The following is a 19,467-nucleotide window of genomic DNA, read 5'->3' on the forward strand; positions in this document are numbered from 1 at the left end:
TTCTCCAGAAGACGACAGCTTCTAGTTTCACTTCGCGTGCCACAAACCAGTTGCTCGAAACATACGAGGTTTCGTCGTATAAAAGCTATTCGAATCTTATTATACCATCATCTCATTATACATCGCTATCCGAAACTTGAAAAGCGCGCGATGCTGCGCGCGCAACATCAACGAACGTTCCGTTCCGTTTCGTTTCGTTCCGTTCCGTTCGTGATTCGTCGGTCGAGCAATCGCAAATTGCATTCCTCTTAATTAGGTTTCCCGTCGATTTTTCGATTACGTAAAAGCTCACGGTTTCTGGGAGAACCTGTTTAAGCCGATTTCGCGGTGTTTTTCTAAGGATTCTAATGGTTCGCACGATTCGAAGTCAGGAGCAATGGACTTTCTGTGAGTAAAGAGTAAATTGGATCTTTTCTCTCTCTCTCTCTTTTTCTCTCTTTTCTGTTTAACGCGAATCGATTTAGAAGATCTTTTAACTCGTAATTTAGCGTATCGATATCCTTTTTTTTGCGTGAATGAGCGTACGTGTATGAGTCAGCAATGAATAGGTTGAAATAGATTGCGCTCGATCGATTTCAAAATTTATAAATTCCGTTGTATGTCAATTAGGAAGTTTGAGGTTAGGTTTCAAGATACGTTTATCCGAATCTTGTCGGGAAACAGGACAATTGCGATAACATTTCAACCTTAATTATCCCTTTCACTAAATATCTCCTATTAATTTCTTTATTAAATAATTTCTTCATTGGATAATGAAAACGGACATTCGGAAAGTCGAAAACAAACTTGTTTAATCTCTTTTCCCGTATCTGTACCGGCATATAATTTTATTAGATTGTTTAATTTTATTTACACTCGCAAAAAGATATAATACCACGTGTATTAATTTATAAAATTACACACGTGCACGTAGAACTTGTTCGATCACAATTTTGATGATAAAAACTTCACTATCAATTCGTACATTCGTACATATATTATTGCGTTAACATAATAACATTTCGTGTTTTCTTAATAATATTATTTATCAATAATGTTTCGCTTTCAACAAACTGCACACCAATATTAATAACTATTCGTTTTATAAAAATAAAAAACGGTACCTTTTGAGAAAAACGTATTGTTTTGCAATAATTGTCAAAATTCTTTCGACAAAGACCTCCTCTTTTTTCAAAAATATCCACATACCCAATATCTCAATAAACCTTTGAAAAAAAAATCATCAAATTGGATCAAACATCTTCGAACCGGTTCCCTCCAACTTTCTCTCTCTCTCTCTCTCTCTCTCTCTCTCTCTCTCTCTCTCTCTCTCTCTCTCATTTTCCTTCCAACGAAATTCCTCGTGAGAGACGCGTGCGAGGGAGTGACGAAGGAGGAGGAGGAGGAGGAGGATAAGTGAGTTTTAAAGAGCCACCTGTGGAAGCCGCGTGGCACGTGGCACACTAATCCCAAGAATCTCTACCTTCGGTCCCCATCGTGCAACCTCTAGGTAGCAGGTAACAGGTAACCAAGGTGCATCCCACCGAGGTTGAAAGGATCAAACGGGCGGCATCTCGTCCTCTCGTCCTCCCGGTCGAGAAGAGAAGGGGAAAGAAGAGGGAGAGAGAGTCTCTCCTCTTCCTGTGATTACATCTACATTCTGTACACAAACGCCGCTTCTATCTGCTGGTCTCATCTTTGCCGATTCTTCCTTGACCCCGAACAGTTTTCTATCTTCATTCGAGAACTTTCTTTCTTCTTGAACGAGAGGAGGAGGGAAAGGGGATGGCCTCGAATCTCTCGAGTATATAATGGATTTCTAAGTGCCAAGGGTGGAGAACTTGTTCAGATTTCTACGAATCGTTTCTTCGATTTTTTTTTTTTTTTTTTTTTTTTTTTTACGCATATACGTTGATAAATGTTTGAAATAGTTAACGTAGGGGATTTTAGAAAAATTTTAGAGAGAAAAGAAATTGGATGAGAATATTGCTGGATAATTTGTTCGAAGTGAATAATAATATAATGTATCGTATAATCAATAACAGATTCGTGATAGGATTCGTTTTGGGATGCTATTCGTCGAAAGTTTGGAATTATTTATTTATAATAGAATTCAAGAATTTAGAAATGAAGTTAGAGTAGAATTGATGTTAATATTTGTAGCTTTTTTATTTACATAGAGTGTAAGGTTTTATAGAATCATCATTTCTCAGTTTTTCAATCACTCAAATCGATATTTGGATAAATTACACCGAGAAAAGGATGGATTAATAATCCGTTAAATTGCGGGCAAAAGTCAAATTAGAAAAACGACCGTCGTTTCTAATATATCACGGTGTTAATATTTGTAAGCCTTAACTCTTGACTTAGAAACGAGTTCTGTCCAATAGAACAATGACTAATAGATACATCTCGATACGCTCGATTAATCTTTCGACGTCGATCCTCCCCTTTTCGAATTAAACTCACAATTATTTTTCAAATCCCCATTTTGAATTCGTATCTTCGTAACAACTTGAAATTCGATATAATACCTCCGAAAAGATTATTCGAAATTTGTGAAATTATTAAAAAAAAAAAAAAAAAAATTAGTTACTTGAAATTATCCGTATTGAAATTTATTCTACAAAATATACAACATTGTTTCCAATTCTTCTCCAATAATAATGAAAACAAAAACACATTTTCTCGCAAATTACACATCGCGACACGATCAAGAATCGAAAATCTCTCAAGAATTGTACAGTCGTAATTTTAAAAAATTATACGTTGATTCTCAAAACGATAATAATACAATGCATCCCACCAAAGAATTATAATTATTGTCTAAATTGCCGACTTTACGTAAAGTGTAAAATCTAAAAGTTGGAAATCCGCGTGTTATTCCAATAATACATCGGGAAGAAACATCGTTAAAGTTTACAAAAATAATAATAATAATAATAATATCGTTAATCTCCCTCGAGATTATCAATAAATTAGCGACCAATTACCGCCAATGTAACATCGTCGATATGCTCATCGATATTAAAATTAGTTCAAACATCCGTACGACGTATAATAAAAGATACCAAACGATCGATCTAAATAATTACGAAACCGATCGATCTCGTCCGGTAATGGCCGATCCAGTTACCCATTTATAGGAGAGAGACGAGGGGGGGAGGTGTTGACGAAGCGTTCGTGAGGTAGAACTATGACAAATCCATCGGGAGCTACCGGAAATTAATATCGATTTTTTACACAAAGAGGTCTCTCGAAACCGCGAGAAGCGTCGTGAAACGAATTTCTTCCAAGAGTTCAAGATGAATCATGAGACGTAGAAATGTGTGTATATAAGAATAAGATCAAGAAACGAACGAATGATAAAATTTACACGTTTTCTGTATACTTTTTTAACGAAAATATCCAGGTTTTGTTGAGATTTCATTTCGATTCTTGATAACGTTAAAAACGAGCAGCTCTTTTTTGTTCTAAGAGCGAATTTGTTTAATTAGATGAATGCATGTAAAGATTAATAAAATTGGCGTAATTTATCATAGAATGGAATACAGAATGAAATTCTGAAAGGATATTGGAAAGATCGTGCATAAAACTACAACGTTACATGTGTTCGCCTTGAACGATCTTTCATTACGGCTTGTTAAAATCGTTTAAACAATGTCGTCGATGATAGAAAAAAGAAACTACACCGTTCCATTAAAAAATTAATGACAGTGATCTTGAGATCTGGTGTACGCAAGCATTTATGTAAATCTTGTATTGTTCGTAATAAATTCCTGTTATTTATATACATGCTTCGAAACGAGCACGTTGAACAAATTTCTTTATGCACCTCGTAGAAAGAGAGAGTCCTTGTTAGAAATGAGGAAGAGATATCGACAAGGAATAAATTTCGACAAAATTCGATAAATATTGTATTTGAAAAGAATAAAAAGAAGAAGAAAATCAAAAAAGGAAAAAGAACGAAAAGTTTCTTTTCTAAATACTACATAAAAAAAAAAAAAAAATATTCCTTTAACCAAACCAAAGAAGAATATGTAAAAACCCTTCTACCTTCATATCATAAATATCCCCAATTCTTAAAAAAAAAAAAAAAAATTCGAAATCAAAGTATCATTCGATCGACGAAGAATTCATTCGAAGAAAGAAAGGAAAAAAATCATAATCAAAGGAAAATTATTTTATTGTAATGATCTAAAAACTCAAATCATAAGCGCCTTTAATTGACGAATTACATCGAGATAACAACTCGATCAAAAGCAAAAGAATCAAAAGCGAGACCCTCTCGTATCGCGATTGTAAGCATGCGACAGGTATCGAAACGAATCGCGCCGCCCCGGCTCTTTCATTTATCCCCCGTACCAGATACGTGGCCACGTCAGTCAGCCCCGGCCGCATAGATGCGACGATCGTGCGTGAAGATAGAAAAGTTGCAAAGCTGGTCTCGAGAGAGTCTCGTGGAACGGGTCGCGCGCGTTTCGTTGCGTGCAATAACAACAACAGTCTCGCGCATTAGAATATTTCTTCAATCTGTATCGAGCGTTAACTCACAAGTAACGCTGTGGGCCACTCTGTCCTCCTTGTAATTTTCATAACGGATATATATATATATATATATGCATCTATACAATTTGTGTATCGAGAGATCCTCCGTTATAAATATTATTGTATCGTGAAAATTTGGATCGTCGAATGAAAGTATCGAAACGTGATAATCAAATTTGAAAGAATTCTTTATGTATAAAATTCTACTCGAAGAAGAGAGAGAGAGATAAAGATTGCACGTTAAAGATAAAGGAAAGGAGAATTATTTTTACCAACAAGAAATGGTAATGTCGTAAAAATATATTCAATGGATATCGTGACGCGAATTTTTTCCCACTTGGAGTTTTCTTCGAGTTGCGTTAACGGTAAGCAGTTTTACGATAGAAATTCATTGTAGTCAAGGGGATTTCGAAGGGAAGGAATACAATAGCCGGATCGTTCGGGATCAGGTGGATAATCGGTAGATTATACACGTGGTTAACTGTAACACAAGGTGGACTTCCTCCTATACTGGTCCTTTTTTTTTTTCCAAGAGGACGAGAAAAAGGACCGGTCCCGTCCCGTTTCTTACGCCTCTATTTTCCTATCCCGTCCACTTTGAATACCAGTTTCTTGCCTCCTCGGCTAAAAGGACCTCGATACACGCAACATCCCCATTCCGCCCGATTAGATAGGGATTTAAACGGTATTAACGGTATCCATTGCCCAATTAAGCCAACTTGAATTTGATTCACTTTCGTTATAATCGGAACGTGTATTTGATTTTATCGATCTAATTTAACGATCCCGTTCCCTTCTTCTTCCTCGATCAAACTTTAAGAATCGAGTAAATTTCTATATAATTAATTTTAATAAGAAATGTGAATATCCCTTTCCCTACTTCCTTTGCAATGTTTTATCGAAAGAATGTACACGTGAGTGATAATGTGACGTCGAAATCGAAATGACAAAAGAATCGATCGATCTGCATTATCGGCCGAGCCGATAATACTCCTTCCAATCGTCGATTCACGTCGCGATCCAGGAAGAGCGATAAGCGGACCCGCGATGCTCGAAAGTGTTCTCGTATGCCGCTCGCGAAAGATCCGAAAGATCGTGAAAGTGTAAGAAACTGCGCTGCAGATCCACCGCGCGCCGTTTTATCGGGCGGGGATCGATAAAAATGCAAGGTGGCACGCGGCCTGGACCTTCACTGACTGTGCAAGCGGCGCACGGTGGGCGGACTGGCAACGAGCAAGGGGACTGGATCGGACTGGAATACAACAGGGTTCAACAGGCGCCACGCAAAGCAACCTATGGATCGATTCGTGGATCCATTCTCTTCTGACCCCTTCCTGAGATCGATCGGACTTTTAATTCTCTCACACGTGGATCACGTGTTACGTTTCTTGGATATTCACGAATTTTAATATTTTTTTTTTTTCTTATAGTCGATAAGATTTGTTTGATTATTCGTGGATCATGTGTTACGTTTCTTGGAATCTTGGATATTCACGAGTTTTAATATTTTTTTTTTCTTATAGTCGATAAGATTTGTTTGATTATTCGTATTCTTCGATTGTTTTTATTCATCGATTTAAAGCAACCTATGGATCGATCGTGGATCCATTCTTTCTGACCCCTTCCTGAGATCGATCGATCTTTTAATTCTCTCACACGTGGATCACGGTGTTACGTTTCTTGGAATCTTAGATATTCACGAGTTTTAATTTTTTTCTTTTTCTTATAATAAGATTTCTTCGGTTATTCGCATTTTCTTGTTTTGTTTTTATTCATTGATTTATCAATAGGGATGAAATTAAATTATTAATTTTAACCTTTTAATTCTTTCAACTCGTCATAATTGCTAATCAAATTCGAACATGTTATAACATGGAAATATTTATCTCAGGAACCATTCCATCCAATTTATGTTAATTGTATTTTATTCTAAGACAAACACGTTATAACAATCGATACATTTTTTTAACGTATTAACACCATGATACACGTGATATATCTCCATCTCTCGCAAGGTCACGTTTTGAAAGCGTTTAAAACACACCTGTGCCTACGTGTCCAAGATCCTTTCGTTTCCAGACTCTCGTTTCATCCACCCACGCCTAAACGGTATTATTGCAAGCAAATCACAGCGGTGGAATTTACGAGAGATCGCTAGAAACCTCCCTCCTCCCTCCCCCCAGGTACAAAGATCCTCCTTCCAAATTTTCCTCTTTCCAAAAATTTCTTCTTCCTTCTTCGAAACGAAAAAACGAATGCAATCTTGTTGGATGGAAGAAAGCAAGAGAAAAGGGAGGGGTAAAAATAGGAAATGGAGAGAAAGACGTGGAACGGAGAGCGGCGTGTACAATTGATTGGTCCTGGCACATCCTGCCCCTCGTCCTCCACCCTGGATTCATGGGAAAGTCGTCCACCGCAGGCCTCCTCTGTGGCCTCCTCTTTTTGCGCTACAATCCGCCGCTTCTTCTTCATTCAAACGTTTTCTCGCCATTCCATTCCTCGACGTACCCCACCACCCTTGCCGACCGATCGATTTATAGAGTACCGTTCCCGTTTTATGTGGATCGAGAGGTGGGATAGATAGAAGCAGGTTACGGACGAGAGAAAGTTGACTTTGGATTTTGTTTCTTCGAAGAAATCGCGAAGTTGGAAAGGAAAGGAAAGAAAACTAAATACGTATAGGAGGAACAAAGTGTGTAATTAAAAGAATGATCGAAATGAAGGTAAAAGAGGAGAATGATGGATGAAATTTCTGTGCCGACATCTGTGTAATGATCCGGCCAAATCGTAATTTAATATCGTTACTATCTGCGTTCTTTATTTTCGCAATCATTTAAAAGTATAACTCGACGCTTTTAACTCGATCGATTTATTTGTTATTTAATATTCGATATAGTTCTACTTTTAAGATGAAGACCATTCTTTTTTTTTTTGATAAGAAACGTGAATTATTACGGGATAATTATCTTAATTATCTAAGATATTTCATCAGAAACAGAAAAGAAAATACGAAATTTCCGTTTCGAATAAATCGTGTTATACTGTATATAACACGATAGACGATTGCAGAGATCAAATAACAGTATCTGTCGCCGTAGATAGGCCATATCGATTATCCTAGAATTTTTATAAAAAAAAAAACTCCTTTCAAATAAAATTCGTTTCAATTTTTCTCAAATCCTTCATATAGAATACTTAACAAAATTTAACAACTTTTACATTCCATCCCATCCCACAATAATTACCAAATCTCCATAAATCGACATAAAATAACTTAAAAACTTAAAAGCAGAAACGAAGAGGAGAACGAATGAAACTATTTAACAGCACGACAGTCATGGCCACCGATGTCTGAGGAACCGTGTAGAATCAGGTGCATGCAGGTGCATCGATCTGTGTCTAAACAGGAAAGATGGATACGTCTGAGGATGCGTATCGGCCGTGCACGACGTAGACGAATCGATCGGTGGCCGGCTCGCGAGTGAAGTAACTGGATTCACCCGGTTGATGATGACCGACATAGTGGCCCACCGTCGTTTCCTGCGACCATCAGGATATCGGATCCCCGCTCTATCGACCGTCTCTATTATTCCGGGGATCTATTGGACCGCTGTGTCGCTCATGGGAACGAGAACACCGCGCCTCTCCTTCCTCCATTACCCGCACAGCTCCCGCTTAATCGAATCGCGATGGAATCCGACTTTTTTGCGCGCGAAATAATCGACGAGCGAGCGTCGTTTGTGTCGGATATAAATTTCGAAATTCTTTCGATGGAGAGGCCAGAGGAAAAGGGGAAAATCCGTCTAAAACTCTCAAATATATTAATATATATATATATATATATAGGCTTTATTGTGTGGTCAAAATAATCTGGGTACGTGATCCGGATCATTGGTTGGCAGAGAGTGTGCGGGGACTTGTCCGCAAACAATGTCGTCGGTGTAAACTGGTCTCGAAGAGGCTTTATAAAGTCAACGGGGGGGATCTGACAAAGGTGTCGAGTTTCCAGCCGAGCTCCAACGACGAGGAGCTTTGACGAGGCAGAGATACATGCAGTTAAGCGGCCATTGCGACGCATTATACGTCTCTCGTAAATTTATCACGCGAGAAGAAAGCTGTCGCTGTACCTATTTTTTCCCCTCCCCTCCACCGCGATTGTTCCGCATAGGTGTTGCGTAGATCGTGGCTATCTGTCTACCTGATCGAGATTTTTTCTCTCTCTCTCTCTCTCTCTCTCTCTCTCTCTCTCTCTCTTTTTCTCTCTCTTTTCATTCTCTCGATCGACACGAATTCCTTTCAGCTCTGGAGGGAAACGAATTTTTGACCTATCGTCGCCTTTTGGGGCTGCGATCGAAGAAATTCCGAATGAAAATTTAGCAGATGTTATTGTATTAGAGCAAGCGACGTGGAATTTATGAATTTTTATCAAGAGTTTTCGAGAAGAGTTTCAAGAAAATCATCGTTTATATCGGGGGAAAAACAGGGGTGTTTGTACATCTGGTTTCTGTATTCTGTTTTCATTTCGTTCACTCAACCTAGTTTCGACTTGAAAACACCTCGAGACAACTCGAATAAAACAAGTGTTTCTTTTATTTAATTTATATAATAATTTTATTAAATTTCATTCGTTTAATTAAGAATTTAAATTATTTAAAAATATATATATATATATATATATATACTGGCTCATCGAATTCCTTCGAGCTCGTATCCCCCTCCTCCATCCCCCTCTAATACTAAAACTAAAACGGAGCGCAACATGCACACAGAACACGAATCGCCGTAACTTTTCCACACCGATCGTTCAACCGCGTAATGAACACGTGCGCCTCGGCAAAAAAGACGTACAGGGACGATTTTATACGACGATATTATACCTCCTTGAGCAGGTTGCTCAAGCCCGCCGATTCCCCAATCCCGAGCCTCGATTCCCGAGATAGATCGATATCTTAATTCGACGACACGAGGCGCAGTCGTTTATGAGCCTCGATGGGAATCGTCGATTCCTCCCCATTACAAGAATCAATTCGTTCATTCTAGGCACGTTAATAAATGTTGCACGCAGGATTATTTTCAGAGTTATCTTTCAGCTATCTGATCCCCCCTCCCCTTGTAAAAATATATCTAAATAATTAGATAACGTGTTTTTTCTAAATAATTATTTTCTTTTCTTCAAATTTTTTTTTTTCTATATTATGAATGAAGGCTTAGCATCGGTTGTTAAACGGAGATACTCGAGCTTGTGTACAAAGTGCGTCGACTTGGATGATTAAGCAGAAACTGGTGTGGTATTGCGTTGTCGGTGAATATTGTGCGTTTGTGTAGGATAATGATTTATCGATGGTAAACAAAATTTCATTTCAACGAGGGAAACAGCGAGGAAAACAATTTACCCGTGATCGATCTCCGGAATCATAACCTACCGCCGGAGTAGGAAAACGATAAAATTTTATTTCTTATTATTTACTCGTTTTAAATCCATCATCAATCGATGATGTTATTATAACAACTCCATCGGATACGTACTTTTCGTTTCGTGATTACTCCGTAATTATAAAAGAGAGTAATCGGTTTTCGAATATTGGATACGGATAAATTATAGCGAAAAGGGAGGTATAATTCGAAAAGGAATTCATTACGAAAGGAGTAAAAAATTTTGACCCCTCCCTCTCTCGAGATTGTCTTAAAATTTCCATGTTAAAAAAAAGAAAGCAGAATTTTAAAAATCGTAATATTTCTTTCGTTGAATCGAATATCTCAAAAGAAACTTATCAAATTCCCTCTTCGAAAAAGGCCATTACACATTAAATTGCATCGATCACAATAATCGAAAATCTTCCATTCCATTTATCAAACCTAACGAACACCCTCCATTCTTCTCCATTTATCTTACGTGCATATACACGTACAAGTATGTGCAAGTACACGTGTACCGAGAACATTCCGCTCGTACGTTAACACACACACACACGAGCATCACGTTAATGCGCACGTGGGAATGGTCGCACACACGCAAACGTGGCACACGTGTGCGAACGATCGGCCACGCCACTCGATCCGCTCCGCGTACGTACGCGTTAAACGCGGCTCGCCCGCGGCGGTCGCCGATACCAGGAAGAGTCGCGGCGGCCATCGATACAGGGGATCTCGTCTCGTCTCTTCCTGACAATACGGCCGGCTGTTGCTCCCCGCGATTACCGTTCGTCCCGCGGCCAATTACTATTCCATTACGCTCGCGCGGTCGCGTGCAGTCGTCGCGTTCCAACGGGATCCAAGATGGCCCCGCCATCGAGATTCGAGGATTCGATTTTCTCCGATTTCCTTGCATTATATTATACATTAACTTTTCTAATTTTGGACGATTCCTTTTCCAAGAGAAAAGAAATTTTCGAGAGAGGAGCGTTATCAGTGTAACACGTTTAACAGATCAATTATTAGGTAATGGGTTCGATCGTTGTAATTATTGGAAGCAAACGATGCTAATTGTACGACTCGACAATCTCAGATTCCGCGAGATTCGATTTTCTCGACCGATTTTCTTAGTGGAGTTAATTTGTTCGAAAGAGTTGGAGGAGAAGCATTATATTATACATTAATTTTTCCAAGTTTGGACGATTCCTTTTCCAAGAGAAAAGAAATTTTCGAGAGAGGAGCGTCAGTGTAACACGTTTTCAGATCAATTATTAGGTAATGGGTTCGATCGTTGTAATTATTGGAAGCAAACGATGCTAATTACGACTCGACAATTCGAGATTCGAGAATTCGATTTTCTCCGATTTCCTTGCATTATATTATACATTAACTTTTCTAACTTTGGACGATTCCTTTTCCAAGAGAAAAGAAATTTTCGAGAGAGGAGTGTTATCACTGTAACACGTTTACAGATCAATTATTAGGTAATGTTCGATCGTTAATTATTGTAATTATTGGAAGCAAACGATGCTAATTGTACGACTCGACAATTCGAGATTCGAGAATTCGATTTTCTCCGATTTCCTTGCATTATATACATTTCTAACTTTTCTAACTTTGGACGATTCCTTTTCCAAGAGAAAAGGAATTTTCGAGAGAGGAACGTTATCACTGTAACACGTTTATAGATCAATTATTAGGTAATGGGTTCGATCGTTGTAATTATTGGAAGCAAACGATGTTAATTGTACGACTCGACAATTCGAGATTCGAGAATTCAATTTTCTCGAGCGATTTCCTTAGTGGAGTTAATTTTAATTTTAATTAATTCAAAAGAGTTGGAGGAGAAGCATTATACATTAACTTTTCTAACTTTGGACGATTCCTTTTCCAAGAGAAAAGAAATTTTCGCATGCGAGAAAACACGTTTACAGATCAATTAATTTCGATTGTTGTAATTATTGGAAGCAAACGATGTTAATTGTACGACTCGACAATCCGAGATTCGAGGATTCGATTTTCTCGAGCGATTTCCTTAGTTAGAAATTAATTTGTTCGAATAAAAATCTTGCGAAAATTAAAAATTCCAAGAGTTGGAGGAGAAGCATTATATTATACATTAACTTTTTTAACTTTGGACGATTATTTTTCCAAAAGAAATTTTCTCGCATGAGAAGGGAGCGTTATCACTGTAACACGTTTACAGATCAATTAATGGGTTCGATCGTTGTAATTCTCGAGCGATTTCCTTAATGGCGTTAATTTGTTCGAAAGTTGGAGGAGAAGCATTATATTATACATTAACTTTTCTAATTTTGGAGGATCTCGTGATAGAGTTAATTCCTCCTCCAAGAGAAAAGAAATTTTCTCGCATGAGAAGGGAGCGTTATCACTGTAACACGTTTACAGATCAATTGTTAGGTAATTCGATCGTTGTAATTACTGGAAGCAAACGTTAATTGTTAATTATACGATAAGGTTATCATACTTTTCAAACGAGGAGGAATGGAGAGTGCAAAAAAGTAGTGATACCTAAGTTTCGAATGAGGTAATGATCTTCTGCGTTCGCTCTTTTATGTTATTTGGGATTGGAAGTTTTTTTAAATTTATATTAGGGAGAGGGAAGAGGAAGGAATTCCCTTTTGGTGGCCTTGGCAGGTTGATTAGTCCGTGAGATACGAGTATCTGACACGTAATAAGACGACCTTGCTCGAAGGCGGGTGGCACAGGAAGTCGACAAGGTTTTTATCGTGTCCGATGCTTCGAGTCGACAAACGAATTCCCCCTCGTTAGGTTTCTTAGGATTCGAACCTTTTAACTCTAAAATTTTCCATTTTTATTTCAGAAATTTTTCCTAAAATTATACATATCGATACCGATCGATTCTACAAATTTCGCAACTTTGTTTTTTTTTTTTTATCGAAAAGCACTGATTAAATATCCAATCTTTCCAAAGGGACGACCTCGGCTCGATCTCGAAGTCAAATTCAACCGTGAATCGTTCGATCGCCTTTCCCTTTCGCTCTCGAGTACGATTGCGTCACGTGTCCCCCGCGCCGGATGCGCCGAACGGACGTCAAATTCCTTCTTTTTCTTCTTTTCTTTCCTTTTCTCTCTCTCTCTCTCTCTCTCTCTCTCTCCATTCCGACATCCGGTCACGACGTAATTGGGAGAAAATCGGTCAACGCTTTGACGACCGTTCGGCCAATGGAACGACGATAACGGGCGAAGGTCGAGACCTTCCTGAACACGTTTTCGTGCAAGAGATAATTCTCTGTATGTTATTATTATAAATTCGAAGGAGGAAAATGGTGCGTAAGAAATGCGTATTACCTATTCCAAAAAAAGAAAAAACACACCTTTGAGGATCGCGTTTGAAAAAGATTACTCCCCTTATCGAACGAGCGACGAAAGATATAAGGAGCAGAGTATATCGTTGCATACCTTACTAGAGGGACAAAAGTAAGAGGGTGGGTTTTATGCGAGGTTTTCTTTTCGACGGCGGGGAGGGTGTGAACACAATACGGCCGCTCGAATCGAGCCGCAAAGAGATTCGATCTGATCTGTCGCCGATACCGGGTGTGTCGGGTACCGGGTATCTCGCAAATAATGATTGTTAAACAAGCGTCGGGGTTATATAGGGGGCCGTTTGAGGCAATGGTGCGTGCCACGGGCGCTAAACCCGCGGCACCTCGTTAACAGCGCTACAGAATTTCTGAGAGGAGATATACAACCCCAATGCCGGCTTTAACTTCTCTCGTCGCGGCATACTTCTCGAGAAATCTAACAAGGGAAATATCTTTCTTTTCCCCCATAACTTCTTGGCCCCACTCTTTATTATATCCCGCCTTTTTTATTTCAACAATAATTCTACGTATAATAAGTCTTCTGTTACGTTCGATGTTACGGACAAGAATCCAGTTCGAGTTATTTTGTTAATGTTATTTCAGATTTCTCACGAATCTTGAGAATCTTTTTTACCAAGTCTGTAGGATATTATAATAAAATAATTTATTTGTTTTAGATTTCTGACGAATCTTGAGAATCTTTTTTACCGAGTCCGTAGGACATTATGATAAAATAATGTTATTTTAGATTTTTGACGAATCTTTTTTACGAAATCTGTAGGATATTATGATAAAATAATTATTTTAGATTTCTGACGAATGTTTTCTACGAAGTCTGTAGGATATTATAATAAAATAATGTTATTTTAGATTTTTGACGAATCTTTTCTACGAAGTCTGTAGGATATTATAATAAAATAATTATTTTAGATTTCTGACGAATCTTTAAAAATTGTATATATGTATATATATATATATATAATTAAAGTTTGGATTTGTGATTCGAAATGGTTGAAAGAAGAAAAGCGGAAACGGAGGATTCGTATCGTACTTGATCGTTGATGGACGAAAATACGCGCGATCCAAAGACACTTGGGAAACGCTTGGACGAGGGAAGGGGAGGGGGAAAAAATAAGCGCGACGAGTTGCAAAACGAGTTACCTTCTAATGATGGTAACCGAGGCTGTACCTCGCCAACACGGCCATAGTTTGCATGCACGGCCGTGTTGCGAGCACTAAATTTCCTTGCAACCTTGTTAAGACTTGGTGGCTCGTTACGGCCTTTTCAGAAAATCCTGGATGGGGGGAGGGGTAGAGAAAAAAGGATCACCCGTGCGATCGCCAAACGAATTATAGAAATCTTAATAATAATCGTGCGGTAACAACGTTGCGACAACGTTTGTCGCGTGATTTGCAATGATAATTTTTTCTTAAGGATTTTTAAAGCGCGTTAATTAAGCAAGAACAGAATGCCGAGATGCTCGTTTTCCATCCACCTCGCTCGAGATAAGGTTAATTGGACTTTTGTAATTTCGAGGAAATCGAGATGATTCTCTTTCTCTTTCGTTTTAAATTGTGAAAACGAAGTTTCGAGTAAGATTTTACAAGAGAGTTGCAATCCAGATTTTAAATACTAATTTTTTCCAAATCTATAAATATTTTCAGTGAGAAAAATTTTAAGATTAACGAGTTAAAATATCTCGACGTCGATTGTAATCGTCGAACGAAAGACGAAAAAAAAAGAAAAAAAAAGCAAACCAAATCGAACGGACAAAGGATCTTAATTAATATAGCACCGTTTACTCTCGATTCCCCTTGTCAAACCTTGTGCCTGCTCCCTCGAGACAATCGAATACAGAGATCGAATCGAGGAGTCATTCCCTTTTATTCGAGCGCCTTTTTTATCGATCGATCCTCCAATTAATCCGTCAACCTTTCATCCGTGAGAATTTTTTCAACAGCAATGTTTCACACCCCTTACAATATATATATATATATTTTTTCAACTTGTTCCATTTACATTTTCCGCATTAATATTAATGCTACCAGCATCGAAAATCGACCATCTGTGTGGTTCGGTTTGTGAATATTCATTGTGAAGGAATTCGTGAGAAGGGGGTTGAAACGCGCGTGGAAAGATTGTTACCGTTTTCAATTGGATGGTAATTAAAAAAAAAAAAAAAAGAAGAAATAAAAAAAGACAACAGGCTGTGTCGCCCCCATTCCAGTTCCCACGCGCGCATATATACGCGAGTAGCACGCGCAACGACGGATGCTTCTTCTGCGGGATTCGTTTAATTGCACGGCTCTTACTTGCACTTTCGTTCGGTTGGAACGTGTTGAAAACGTGTTGAAGCGGACGCGAGTTATTGCTCGAGTTATTGCCCGTTCTAGAAAATCGCGGGAAACCGAGTCAGGTTTTACAATCCTGTAGTAAATAGGTAATCCGCTTTTATCGATTGTTTGCTCTTCTTGCGTGCCGTGAAATAGTTGCACGATAAATATATTATATATATATATATATATATATGATGTAATCGGAATGGTATTCGGTACAATATAAGATGAAGCATCGGGCTTGAATTTCGAAAGAATTCGAAAGCCAAAGACGGTAAAAAGAAATTTCTATTTCGATTCGCAATTCGGTTGAATTCGATCTGGAGAAACTTTGGGTGAGGGTAGCGAACGTGGAGAAACTTTTGCCGCGCACGGTACGTGCGAGCAACAGGAGGTTATTTGCTAGATAAATCTTGACCCGCCTCCTTGCATGCCGCGCGATACCCGATCGACGTTCGACCGATCGTTGTACACGTTCGAGAGCGCAGACCTCATTCACGTGTGTGGCTGCGGACAGAGGAACGGGCTGCGTTCACCTATCCTACGCCCTGCACCTGATACCGCTCGCTCGCTCGCTCGCTTTCCTTCAACGCCGAGGAACGTCCTTTCCTTCCGCGCCCTTATCGTGACCATTTTTCAAAAAAGTTTCCTCTCGAAACCTCCTTTCTTGCCTTGAAAATTCTCCGAGGAATCGGAGAATTGAGGATTGCGTGACCTTTTTTCGAAACCAGAGAAAATTTCCTCTCGAAACCATCTTTTTTGCCTTGAAAATTTGGTGCAATGAGAAATCGGAGAATTGAGGATTGCGTGACCTTTTTTCGAAACCAGAGGAAATTTCCTCTCGAAACCATCTTTTTTGCCTTGAAAATTTGGTGCAATGAGAAATCGGAAAATTGAAGATTGCGTGATCTTTTTTCGAAACCAGAGAAGATTTTCTCTTCTTTCTTGAAAATTCGGTGCAACGAAAAATCGGAGAATTGAAGATTGCGTGACCTTTTTTCGAAACCAGAAGAAGTTTCTTCTTGAAACCACCTTTTTTGCTTTGAAAATTCTCCGAGAAATTGGAGAATTGAGGATTGCGTGACCTTTTTTCGAAACCAGAAGAAGTTTCTTCTTGAAACTCCTTTATTGAAAATTCGGTACAACAAAAAATCGGAGAAGATTGCGTGATCTTTTTTCGAAACCAGAAGAGATTTTCTCTTCTTTCTTGCCTTGAAAATTCGGTGCAACGAAAAATCGGAGAATTGAAGAACCAAAGGAGGTTTCCTCTCCTTTTTTGCAACGAGAAATTGGAGAATTGAGGATTGCTTGACCTTTTTTCGAGACCAGAGGAAATTTCCTCTCGAAATCTCCTTTTTTGCCTTGAAAATTCTCCGAGAAATCGGAGAATTGAAGATTGCTTGACCTTTTTTTTTTAGAAACCAGAGGAAATTTCCTCTCGAAACTACCTTTTTTGCCTTGAAAATTCGGTGCAACGAGAAATCGGAGAATTAAAGAGGAGATTTCATTTTCTTTTTTGCCTTGAAAATTCGGTGCAACGAGAAATCGGAGAATTAAAGAGGAGATTTCCTCTTCTTTTTTGCCTTGAAAATTCGGTGCAACGAGAAATCGGAGAATCGAAGATTGGGAAGAGTCGTGAATAATATCATCGGGGATTATATTTAGAGATGCTTTTGTCCTTTGACGGAGTGTATTCATCTCTCGAGAAATCCGCCCCTTTCGTTCCCCATTTCATTTGCATAACCACAACGGTTAAAGCCGTTGGCGGGATCTGGTTCGAGTCACGTGCTCACGGTCGATCCTCTAACGGCCACGTTCAACGTACTTATTCCTCCAATGGTGCATGCATGCACCTGATACCCGTGAGTTGCACTTGTTGCACGAGCCGTGCCATTACGTCGCACTAATTCGTGACCGTTTCCTATAGTGACGCACGTACCGACACGGAAAATATCCGGTCATTTATGGGGGTGAACGCTACACCTGCTACGCCAGCCTACAAATAGGGGTTTCAGACGCGCGACCAGGAATGTAAATTGTCACTTCCTCTCGCCGAGTAATTACGTCCTTTTCCCTCTCCCCCCTTTGTGCGTTTCCCTTTACTCGTTCGTTTTTTTTTTTTTTTTTTTTTTTTTTCTTTTTTCTTTTGGCGTCGATGAGGAACGACCCGTTGGTTGATTGAAATCTGACGAGGAAATCTGATCGAACGATCAGTTATTTTAATTAACTCCTTTTTTGTTCGATCGAACGGAAATTTATGTCGCGCAAAGGGAAAAAAAATTCAGTGTTTCGCGAGAAGTGACTCTGTGGATTTTGAATTTTTGAATTTTCCACTCGTATGAAATTCGAATATCGTATAATAGAAAGGAACGAGAGCGATTTTGGAAAAGAATAATACAATTATTCGAATAAAAATTCAGAGTTGATTTTTAAAAACGCGAGGAAAATATTATTTATCGAAAGGGAGGAAGGGCCGTTTTGGATTTTCGACGGGAAGCTAAATGGATTATTTTTAGAATGTTTGTTGGGACGATTATAACAGAAAACAGGGAAGAAACGTTAACTAAGTGCGGGGCCATGTCGGAGGATACGCCTAGTCTGCATGCCCGTCCGATACCGAGCGCTCGTTACACCGGCTCGTCTCCACTCTCTCAGGCAGAATACGCGCAGTTTCCCACGGAAATTTCCGGCAATTTGCGAAACGTTCCGACGCGCGTCTCCGCGCCGTGCCAAGGTCGTGCAAACCGCGCCGTAACACTTTCTCGAAACGCGCCGCCTCGCCAAGTTCCCTCTAACAACCGGTGTGGGGGGAATATTTTAAATAAATGGTGAAAAAATGGCGTTGTTTTTTAGATTCGGATGTGTTTTCCAGATATATAAATCATCGAAAATTTGCGTTTAAAGATCGATAGAAAAGATAATCTTGCAATCTCGCAATGGATAACCGTGTAGTTATAAAAAGAAATAAGTAGGTTTTAGTTTTGTTTTTATGTTTTCTAAGTAATATATTATTTATTATCATAATTTTAATCGGATGATTATAATTACGTGGATTATAATTACTTGCTTTATTCGTTTCGTTACTTTGGATCGACCACTGTTATGCAGAAAAATTTATCATTGAATGTAATCTGTTAAATTGTAAAATTCTATAAAATATTCAATGAATCGAAAACACTTTATCGTTTCTTAACGATAAATATTTAAACTTTCCTCTGTTATTAAATTTTCCACAATTTTTCCGATTAAATTCACGATGTGCAAGAATGGAAAGAAGATTTAAAAGATCTAAATAAATATCGAATCATGAACGAAACGAAAAAGATGTATATATAAATCGTGAAGTCGCAACAAACGAGCATCGATGCAGCCCCGTTCTCGGTGACTTGAACGCGTGGATAGGAGATGTGTTCATTATCGAGTGGCGCGCGATTCAAACAGGATTGCTCGACACCCTTTTGCGATCTTTAAGGAATACGTTGTAAACTAGCTTTAAATCGAATAATCGGATGTATATGTCGTCGCAAGTGCGTCGAAGCGGCTTTTCAAAGAGTCAATTTTAAAATTTTCGTGAGAACGTCATACGAGAATTTTGTGACACGGATCATTGAATCTCAAGTGGTTTTCGACGTATTTTATGGAGGCTTGGTTAAAAGGTTCGCAGAATGAAACTGGATCGAGAATAAAATGTGCTGTGTATTATTATTAATATGTTGTAAAAGTACAGAGTTTGGAAGTGAGAGACAGTTTGGAAAATTGTATTCTCAATGTTGAAATTTAGAAAAGAAAATATTTCGAAAAGAAAGAATTCTTCATAAGAGTTTGTGGAACGAAATTTCTCAAG

At 38.7% G+C, this 19,467-nt stretch overlaps 1 protein-coding gene across 1 annotated transcript in view; it reads left to right on the forward strand.

Moving 5' to 3' along the window:
• The first annotated feature begins 258 nt into the window (after window positions 1–258).
• Window positions 259–19,467, forward strand: part of LOC122710845 — a 58,994-nt gene continuing 39,785 nt past the window's right edge. The window contains exon 1 of the mRNA XM_043928997.1: window positions 259–387. Coding sequence (XP_043784932.1) covers window positions 348–387 — 40 coding nt within the window. The 5' untranslated portion in view covers window positions 259–347. The remainder of the gene's footprint in view (window positions 388–19,467) is intronic.

The sequence above is a fragment of the Apis laboriosa genome, unplaced genomic scaffold (assembly GCF_014066325.1).
Source record: "Apis laboriosa isolate Shangri-la unplaced genomic scaffold, ASM1406632v1 scaffold158_cov153, whole genome shotgun sequence".
Classification (NCBI taxonomy): domain Eukaryota; kingdom Metazoa; phylum Arthropoda; class Insecta; order Hymenoptera; family Apidae; genus Apis; species Apis laboriosa.